Source organism: Myotis brandtii, unplaced genomic scaffold, assembly GCF_000412655.1.
Source record: "Myotis brandtii unplaced genomic scaffold, ASM41265v1 scaffold573, whole genome shotgun sequence".
NCBI lineage: Eukaryota > Metazoa > Chordata > Mammalia > Chiroptera > Vespertilionidae > Myotis > Myotis brandtii.
In genome coordinates this window covers 2,316,362-2,327,022 of record NW_005370145.1, presented here as the reverse complement: position 1 = coordinate 2,327,022, position 10,661 = coordinate 2,316,362, and the positions used below count along the sequence as shown (strand labels likewise).

At 45.8% G+C, this 10,661-nt stretch overlaps 1 protein-coding gene across 1 annotated transcript in view; it reads right to left on the bottom strand.

The window, feature by feature from the left end:
* The window catches only part of USP43 (ubiquitin specific peptidase 43), a 48,200-nt gene that overhangs the window by 16,719 nt on the left and 20,820 nt on the right, over positions 1-10,661 (bottom strand). The window contains exons 7-9 of the mRNA XM_005878854.2: positions 10,491-10,626; positions 5,337-5,451; positions 2,166-2,269 (exon numbers count right to left, since the gene is read on the bottom strand). Of these exons, the coding sequence (XP_005878916.1) occupies positions 2,166-2,269; positions 5,337-5,451; positions 10,491-10,626 (355 nt within the window). The remainder of the gene's footprint in view (positions 1-2,165; positions 2,270-5,336; positions 5,452-10,490; positions 10,627-10,661) is intronic.

Genomic DNA, 10,661 nt, shown 5'->3' with positions numbered 1-10,661 from the left:
AGGAATTGGACGGGGGGCCGGAGGGGGCCAATGGGGGAAAAAGGAGGACATACGTGATACTTTCAATAATAAAGAATTATTTTTTAAAAAGTAATTTCTGGGGGAAAAGGAGGTGCTGGGATAATAGAGCAAGAAATTGAAGCTATCAGATGCCGAGGAGAGGGATGGGTGGGTGGGGGAGGGGTAGAGAGGGAGAGGTGACAGGCTGAGTGGCTGAAGGCGGGAGGAAGGGCTGCAGCCTCAGGGAGGGCTCCCTTTAGCAGGGCCAGCCTAGGGGCAGCTACACACTTCAGTGTTGCTCAAACCACCTCTAGTGACAGGCCCGCATCTCGGTTTGTTTCCAAATCAGAGCAGACTAATACTTCTGCAAACTAATATAATAAAAATGTACTGGGGGGGAGGGAAGATATAAAAACACAAGTTCAATTTAAAAAATTATTCTATTCATCATGTTTTAAATTGCCCTATCACATAGCTCTAATGCTTCTAAATGCTTCCTCTCGGGTTCCTGTCACGGACTGGGGACAACCAGCGGGCGTCTGTGGAGCTCTCTGAGTGCCTCCAGGGGCCCTTCCCACAGCCTCCACCCCAGGCAGGCCCGGCCCCTCACACCCAGGCAGGCCCGGCTGACTTCCTCTGCCCCCTAACTCTTGTACAGCATCGACCAGCCCAGGAGGGTGCAGATGGGGTGTAGGGCACAGAGCTTCCTGGCTCCCCCCTATCCTGGTTCCCGGTCTCTTTATACAGGGAGGGGCCTGTCCCTGTTATAAGTCTGACACCCATTCAGGTTCTGACACCAATTCCTAGTGTGTTTTATCCAAACCTCTAACACTGAACTCAGTTCTGACTCTCCCCACCTGGAGAAGCCTCAGGCCCCACAGGCTCAGGGCTCAGTCCTGTAGGATGGGGGCCCCGCCCCCCACCTCAGACACCAATCGCAAGTCCGGGTTGCCTGCCACATGGGCTTCTGACCAAACCAATAATCGCTTGGAGGGTCCAAGGGTCCCCTCCTTGGGTTCAGTTAATTTGCTCAGAGCAGCTCACAGAACTCAGAGAAACAGTGTACTGATTAGATTACCAGTTTATCATAAAAAGGCTTAACTCAGGGACAGCCAGTGGAAGAGACAAGCAGGGCAAGCATGTGGGGAGGGGAGGGGCGGGGAGCATCCACCCTCCCAGCACCTCCATGTGCTCATCAGGCCAAAGCCCCCCAAACGATGTCCTTCTGGTTTCGATGGAGGCTTCATTACATAGTCATGACTGATTACATCATTAACCAGTGGGATAGTCACCCTCCAGCCCCCTGCACGTCCCTCAAGGTCAGGGGGTGGGATGGACGTTCCAACCCTCGAATCACAGGCTGGTTCGCCTGGCAACCAGCCCCCTCCTTAGGTGCTATCCAAGAGTCACCTCGTTACACACACGTAGGTGTGGCTGAAAGGGGTCATTATGAATGATAACAAGACATCGTTAATGCTTTCATCATTTAGGAAATTCTAAGGGCTTTAGGCGCTCTGTGCCAGAACTGGGAGCCCCAAATGTGTATGTCTTATTATAACCCAAAACATCACACCGACTGGACTCAATCAGCCTTAGGAAATGAGACCCTCACGGAGGGCCTGTCTGTGGGAAAAGAGCAAAGCTGGCTCTCGGGTCCCGTGCTGGCCCGCGGGCTGCTGGGCAAGGCTGTGTCCAGTGGGAGGCTGTGTGCGGGCATGTGGAGAGTCAGGAAGTCAGAACCACCGGAGACACGGCCACGCCGGGTTCATCCTCAGCCAGAGTCCACAGCTGACTACAGTTTGGGGCCGATTGTTCAGGTAGAATTCTCCCCTCTGCTAGTGGGGGAATTCAGCTTGAATTCAGTAGCATGACTAACTGAATGAATCTGGGTTTTTCACTCAGATCTGGGTTCAAATTTGAGTTTGGCCATTAACTAGCCATGCGAGTGTGAGCACGTTAACCGATCTCTGGGAACCTCAGTGTCTCCTCATCTTTGAAGTGAGCATCATACTTCCTCCCTACACATAAGGACTGCAAGCCCTTATGTGTGTAAGGACCTACCTCGGAGGCAGACACTGGAGAGGTAAGTTACAGAGAGTGGCTACAATTGTAATCAATGGTATTGACACATTCATACTCGTACCAAATCCGGAACATCCCCTTACCTGTCCACTGCCCAGTGACAGAGGGGCCTGCTGTCCTGTGGGGACAAGTAGCTAAGGGCCAGGGATTGCCCCACCACCCGGATGGAGAACAGCGGCCCTGGGTTCTGCCAAGACAAAAACGGGGGAGGGGGTCATCAGTCTGCTGTTTTAAATTAGGCTCTGAGTGCAGATACCTTACTCAAAAAATGTAAGCCTTTCTGTTTACAGTCTGTTTTGAATATTCCCGTAACAATTAGTATTCAAAACCTAGATGTGTGAAGGCTTCATCTGCGTTTGAAGATGCACAGTTTCTTTTAACATAGTGATCGAACACTGTCTAACGCAGTGAATTTCCCTGAGGGATAAGCATGCTGTTCTTAAATAACTCCTGTTTCGTTGGAACAGAAGCTGGTGCGGTCACTGGAAAAATAAATCAAGTACGTTAATGAATTATTAATCGGTAATTTAACTTACTTTAAGAAAATAACATCACCAAATTACCAAAATGAGCCAATAATCTAAAAGCAAATTAGCTTATATTTTACATTCCAAATGCCAATAAATACTTCAAAACAAGCCACATAAGGAAATGCCAGCTATGTTTTTAGTCTAAGTTCCTAATGCTTATTTCTGGTCCCAAAAATACCATCCAACTTCTAAATAAAGACCAAACACACTGCTGCTATTTTACATCGAAATGAATATGATCTATATAAACATTTACAAGATGAATGAAAACAAGAGAAAGAATGATTTTCCAACCCAGTTATTCCGGTTCAGGGTCATGGGTGGCCAGGCCTCTGCTGGGAGCTCAGGACACAAGGCAGGACCCACGCTGGACAGGACACCCTTCCATCACATGGCGCTCACACTGCACTCACACCCACACCCACACCCACTCAGACTGGGACAATTCAGACACCCTTAGCCTCATGTGCACATCTTTGGGACGTGAGAGAAAACCACACACACACACACACACACACACACACACACACACACGGGGGTGGGAGGTAGGAGTGTGCAGACTCCACAGAGACAGTGGCCCCAGCCTTGTTATTTGAGGACCTGCTGTGCTTCCTAAGGAGAAGCTAGTTAAACCTGGGGGGACTCTTTTTCCTGACACTCTTAGTTGAGCTTTGCTGGTGAGGACCTGCTGTGCTTCCTAAGGAGAAGCTAGTTAAATCTTGAGCTTTGCTGGCTGGATGGCAACACAAGGCCTCTGCACTGTGTGGAGGCAGCTTACCCAGCCTGCACACAAAGGAAGTTTACAAAGTCGCCATAAACATGCCCCAGCAATGATAACTCTCCTCTTTTATAATTCATGCAAAGTAAAAGCCCGTCCAGCAAATGGGTCATTGTGTAAGAGACACTTTCCTATCTTCTCTCCTTGGCTGGAGAAATTCATTGGAGAACCTCCACTATATGCTCACTATTTTTCATCTCTTCAGTTCAAGGATGTGAATTCTGAATGTATGCTTTCCAAATGATTAGCATATGGAGCCAGTATTGAATATATTACTAAAAGCATTCTGAGTTACATGGGTGGGCTAGCGTGGGAAGCTCACAGCCAACCATTCAACATACATTATTCCTACAGAAAATCCTTCCAACCACATGTTTACCAATGACTGGAAAGGCGTCCACAGCTGAGTTGGAGGTGACCTGTAATAGAATTTTGCTGGCACCACTGATTGTTTGATTGGTTTCTAAAGTCAAAATGACTGCAGGGGGCAGAGGCAAAGGCCCACGTGAGTCCGGGGGAGAATGGGCCAGCTGGGTTCAATGTTCACATGACAGTGGTTCATCCACTTTCAAGAATCAGGGGCACAGGGTTTGGGGGAGGCTAAAGCTATTCCTAGATACCGTGACCTACTTAGAGAGAAGCCGTGTTTCTAATTTGGGCTCTGGCAGAGCTGCTGGGCAGAACAAGAGCAAAGTCCCTTAGAGCTAATGACGGGTACGAATGTAGGGAAGGTCTTTAACAAAGTGGTATTTGGAGTAAGTCCTAAATTAAATGTATGGTTTTCCCTGAGCACTAAGCAACGTGAATTATAAAGAATTATCACTAAGTTTGGTACATCCCCCAAATGAAAAGTTCTAAGAGAATAGCTGGGGAGAGGGGGGGGGGTCCCAAAATTTCAAAGCCACTGACTTGTCCCTAAAAATGTCAACATCTTCTGCGCCAGGCAACCATGGGATTAGTTTCTGATACTATAGGACAGTGATGGCGAACCTATGACACGCGTGTCAGAGGTGACACGCGAACTCATTTTTTTGGTTGATTTTTCTTTGTTAAATGGCATTTAAATATATAAAATAAATATCAAAAATGTAAGTCTTTGTTTTACTATGGTTGCAAATATCAAAAAATTTCTATATGTGACACGGCACCAGAGTTAAGTTAGGGTTTTTCAAAATGCTGACACGCCGAGCTCAAAAGGTTCGCCATCACTGCTATAGGAGCTACAGGAATTGGTTTCAAAATATGTTGTTTTCATTGAAAACTACCAACCTGCAATAAATACATGCAAGGCAAAAAGGTGTTTTCCCTTGAGTTTCTCTCTCAGTTATTCAAAAACTGGACAAAACTATTTTAAAACTAGGCTTTATATTTGGACAGGAACATTAATTTTCCACATAAATTATGAAGTCCCTTCAAGTTTTTGATCCAAAGATAAAAGTTACAATTTATTACAATAAGCTGTCCTACGGGAAGCCATAAGTGCACAAAAGTGAGAAGAAGAATGTCAATCCCACACTTGACTCCAATGGTGTTCTGTAAGATTTAAGGAGAAAAAAGCCGTCCATGAAAGGTCATTTGTAAGGCTGTGAAGAGTGAGCCGCTACGGGTCATAAATTGGTTATTTCCTTGCACGTAAATCAAAGTTATTTTATACAATCATGTGAATACTTATTAATAGCAAACTCTGGTTTCTCCTGAGCTACTCCTAGCTTCCCACCTCATCTCCACCCCCTCACAACACACACACACACACACACTGACCTGCCTCATACACACATGCGCACACAGACCTGCCACACACACACACACACACACACACACACACACACACACTGACCTGCCTCATACACACATGCGCACACAGACCTGCCACACACACACACACACACACACACACACACGCACGCACGCACACACTGACCTGTCATACACACACACGCACTGACCTGCTGTCCCGGGGCCTCGCCCTTCATGAGATGGCGGACCTCGCTGAGAATGCACTGCTGGAGCTGGACCCAGGAGACGGTTCTGTCCTCCCTGATCAGGAATGGTGGCCCAAACCTGAAAATCCAAGGACGTCGGGTTATTTCAGCGGAGGAAAAACCAACACGTGTGACTTTTGCTCTATCATAGCTGCTCTCCACTGGCTAAGAGCTCAACACCAGGCATAACGCAAAACTGCCCGTCAGAGAACCTGCTGCCAATGGAGACACTGAGGTGGAAACAGAGGCCGAGGAGACACTGTGAGGCAAAGAGATGCTCCGAGTGCTCAGCGACTGGGAAACTCTCTCCCCACAGAAGAGAGCGGAGTGGGAGAGCATTGCAGCCAGAGGAAAGCAGGGCAGAGACAAAGCCAGAGGGAAGCAGCCCAGCCGGCACTGATGCTCGGTGCATCAGGACTATCCTCATCACTGGGGAAGGTTTCAGGTCCCACGCTGATGGACACGCCGCAGTGAGCTCCAATGCTGAGACCACCCTGCGGTCAGTTCCGGCTCAGCCATGGGAACTCTGGGCATATCCCTGACTGCTGACTGTCCCGTGACCACACCACACACGGTTTTGTGAAGAGTCAGTGGGTTAAGGATGTGAAGCTGCCCTAGCCGGTTTGGCTCAGTGGATAGAGTGTCAGCCTGCGGACTGAAAGTCCCAGGTTCGATTCCAATCAAGGGCACATGCACAGGTTGCGGGCTTGATCCCCAGTAGGGGGCGTGCAGGAGGCGGTCGATCAATGATTCTCTCTCACCATTGATGTTTCTATCTCTCTCTCCCCCTCCTTTCCTCTCTGAAATCAATGAAAATATTTTCTTTTTTTAAAAAAGAAAGAATGTGAAGCTGTAGAATAAACTTTGCACAAGTCTCAGGTGCTATGTCCGGAGAGGCAAGGACCCTGGGCCACCCGCTGTGTGTGGACAGATGGGGTTATCTGCCTTGTCCTCTACTATTAGGCATTCAGATTGCTTCAACTTTTTATTGAAACAGTGCTTGCTTATAACAGGACGACATGTACTCTTTTACACACACCTCTGGGTGCACATGACTAACTGTTCCTTTGGGATAAAGTCCCAGAAGTAGAAATGCAAGACCAAAGCGGACCTCCAGAAAAGCCACCCCAGCGTACCGACGAGGCACCTGCCCAGAACGAGCATCGCCAATCTCTAAAACTTCTTTAACAACCGGAAAGGTTAATAACAGCATCTTGGCCCTAACTGGTTTGGCTCAGTGGATAGAGAGTCAGCCTGCGGATAGAAGGGTCCCAGGTTCGATTCCGGTAGGGGATGTGTAGGAGGCAGCTGATCGATGTTTCTCTCTCATCCATGTTTCTAACTCTCTATCCCTCTCCCTTCCTCTCTGTAAAAAAATCAATAATAAAAAAACAAAGAATAGCATCTTGCTGTTGCAGTCAGAACTTCTACTAGCACATGAAGAGGCATATTTTAATTTCAGCTTGTGTTCCTTCTGGAAATGCATGTGAATCTCTGAAGCTCGTGTTACTAAAAGAGTATTTCTCTCCCTTACCTGAGAGCGAGGTTTTGTATGATGGATCTGAAGCCTTTATCTGTCACATGATGCCAATATGTTTCCTCGGTGTGCTTTGCCTTTCAAATTTGCTTTGAGTTCAAAATTGTAAATCTATTTAAAACATCATCCTGTTCTCTTATAGACCCTGACTTAAGTGTTAAAACACTCCCCACCCAAAGACATAAATATGCCCCTACATTATCTTCAAGCTATTTTATGGTTTCCTTTACTGCAATCACCTCTCTAATCAATCTGGAATTTACACATGTGAATTTATGGTGGGAGTAAAAAATTGATTATACGAAATTTAAAAAGAAATCAATTAAGTCAGCATTTTATATAAAATAATTCATTCCCTACCTAGTAATATGAAATATACCATTTCTATCATATAATACTTAAATATACTTTGGCCTAGTCTGTTCATTGACTTAAATATCTATCCTTCTGCCTGTATCACAATATTTTAATAATCACAACTTCATTCTGTTCTAATAGAACAATCCCTCTTCTTCATTTTTCCCCTCCCCCAATATTTTCTGACTATTCTTACAAGCTTATTAGTCCAGATAAACTTTATATTATATCAATCTAAAAATTTTTTATTGGAGCCACATATCTTTTAAACATTTTATTTGGACTATATAAGAAAAGTCTCTGCTTTTGTATATTAGTTATGTAGCCAGTCACTTTCCTGAACTCTTTTGTTAGTTTGAATCATTTTCAAGTTCTTGGTTCTCTGGACAGTGGATCTGCAAATAGCTGTAATTGTATCTCCTTACAATTACAGAGCCAGTTTCTTTTTCCTTGTCCTACCATACTGCCCAAACCTCAGTACACAATCTATATATATAAAAGCCCAGCGACCATTACAGTGGAACCACCAGAACGACGGTAGCTGTGATGTACACTGTGGCAGCCAACCAGCCTGATCCGGGCCCCAATTGCCCGCCCCTCCAGCCGGCCCGGGCCGATCGGCCCCCAACACCCCAATCGGGGTTGGGGGTGGCCACCAACTGCCTGCAGCCCCTCCCCCTAGCCGGCCCAGACCCTGATGGGCCCCCAACACCCCTAAATCACTGCCTGGCTCCCTGGTGCATGTACATTTAGTGAAAGCACAAGAAAATAATTACCAGTCTCTTCTGTCCCCGACCACAGTCTCCAGAGGGCTCTGCTAATCCTGCAGCCAAGTGTGGAATTCTCTCTCCATGGCCCTCAGCCCCAGGAGACCTTCCACGTTAGCCAAAAAGGCAACCTAAGCATTGACGGGATGGCGGCCCTTTGCTGAGGAATGTAGAGAGGCTGGGTGGGGATTTTGTGAAATTGCAGTGCCTTGCAGATTAGGTGAGCTTCCAATCTCTCTTTAAAAGGGGCTGCCCACAGGCTGCCAGTAGCAACAGCGAAGGGTAGGCGCATTCAAAAACAGAAAAACTTTTAAACAAACAGACATGAAGATCATATTGGGAAATTGAGAGCAGAGCCCCGGGAAGAATGCAAAAATCATTCAGGGGCGATCATCCATCTTGATATAGGTTTGCAAGCAACACATAAACAACTTCATCTCATGGCACGTGAAATGCAAAACAGTTCTGTTGTGGGTTTTCTTTGGTCATCTTATCTGTCACATGATGCCAATATGTTTCCTCGGTGTGCTTTGCCTTTCAAATTTGCTTTGAGTTCAAAATTGTAAATCTATTTAAAACATCATCCTGTTCTCTTATAGACCCTGACTTAAGTGTTAAAACACTCCCCACCCAAAGACATAAATATGCCCCTACATTATCTTCAAGCTATTTTATGGTTTCCTTTACTGCAATCACCTCTCTAATCAATCTGGAATTTACACATGTGAATTTATGGTGGGAGTAAAAAATTGATTATACGAAATTTAAAAAGAAATCAATTAAGTCAGCATTTTATATAAAATAATTCATTCCCTACCTAGTAATATGAAATATACCATTTCTATCATATAATACTTAAATATACTTTGGCCTAGTCTGTTCATTGACTTAAATATCTATCCTTCTGCCTGTATCACAATATTTTAATAATCACAACTTCATTCTGTTCTAATAGAACAATCCCTCTTCTTCATTTTTCCCCTCCCCCAATATTTTCTGACTATTCTTACAAGCTTATTAGTCCAGATAAACTTTATATTATATCAATCTAAAAATTTTTTATTGGAGCCACATATCTTTTAAACATTTTATTTGGACTATATAAGAAAAGTCTCTGCTTTTGTATATTAGTTATGTAGCCAGTCACTTTCCTGAACTCTTTTGTTAGTTTGAATCATTTTCAAGTTCTTGGTTCTCTGGACAGTGGATCTGCAAATAGCTGTAATTGTATCTCCTTACAATTACAGAGCCAGTTTCTTTTTCCTTGTCCTACCATACTGCCCAAACCTCAGTACACAATCTATATATATAAAAGCCCAGCGACCATTACAGTGGAACCACCAGAACGACGGTAGCTGTGATGTACACTGTGGCAGCCAACCAGCCTGATCCGGGCCCCAATTGCCCGCCCCTCCAGCCGGCCCGGGCCGATCGGCCCCCAACACCCCAATCGGGGTTGGGGGTGGCCACCAACTGCCTGCAGCCCCTCCCCCTAGCCGGCCCAGACCCTGATGGGCCCCCAACACCCCTAAATCACTGCCTGGCTCCCTGGTGCATGTACATTTAGTGAAAGCACAAGAAAATAATTACCAGTCTCTTCTGTCCCCGACCACAGTCTCCAGAGGGCTCTGCTAATCCTGCAGCCAAGTGTGGAATTCTCTCTCCATGGCCCTCAGCCCCAGGAGACCTTCCACGTTAGCCAAAAAGGCAACCTAAGCATTGACGGGATGGCGGCCCTTTGCTGAGGAATGTAGAGAGGCTGGGTGGGGATTTTGTGAAATTGCAGTGCCTTGCAGATTAGGTGAGCTTCCAATCTCTCTTTAAAAGGGGCTGCCCACAGGCTGCCAGTAGCAACAGCGAAGGGTAGGCGCATTCAAAAACAGAAAAACTTTTAAACAAACAGACATGAAGATCATATTGGGAAATTGAGAGCAGAGCCCCGGGAAGAATGCAAAAATCATTCAGGGGCGATCATCCATCTTGATATAGGTTTGCAAGCAACACATAAACAACTTCATCTCATGGCACGTGAAATGCAAAACAGTTCTGTTGTGGGTTTTCTTTTGGTCATCCTTCAAGTATAATTAGATCCAGCTGGGGGGAAAGCTATAGCTTCCAGCATTAGAACAGGCAGCTCCACCCAATGGGCCCCCATCGGGGCAGGTGGGCCGGCCAGAACCCACCCGTGCATGAATTCATGCACCAGGCCTATAGTATAAAATAATAGTGGTGAAAGCAAGAATAATTGTTCCTGAAATTAATTTTAAAAGCTTTCAATGTTTAATTGTTAAGGACAATGTTTGTCATCTGCTTAAATTATTCCAGTCCCTATTCTTAGTTGATTAACCTTGAAAAACGGGTGTTTAATATAATCAAATTAGAATTATTCTAGACAGAATTCCACGTACACATCTACACATCCCAGACATCACGTAAAAAGGATGCAATGAAACATACCTGCTCGCCTGCTGCCCTGACCCCACCAGGTTACAGAAGAGGATTAGCACCTTGTTCTCCCTGTGGGCAGGCAGGGACAACCGCTGACCTGCACGGGCTGCCAAGCGAGGGGACACGGACAGACCAGGCGAAGGAGCTGAAGAGAGAGAACTACATTTGTATTCTTCAAGG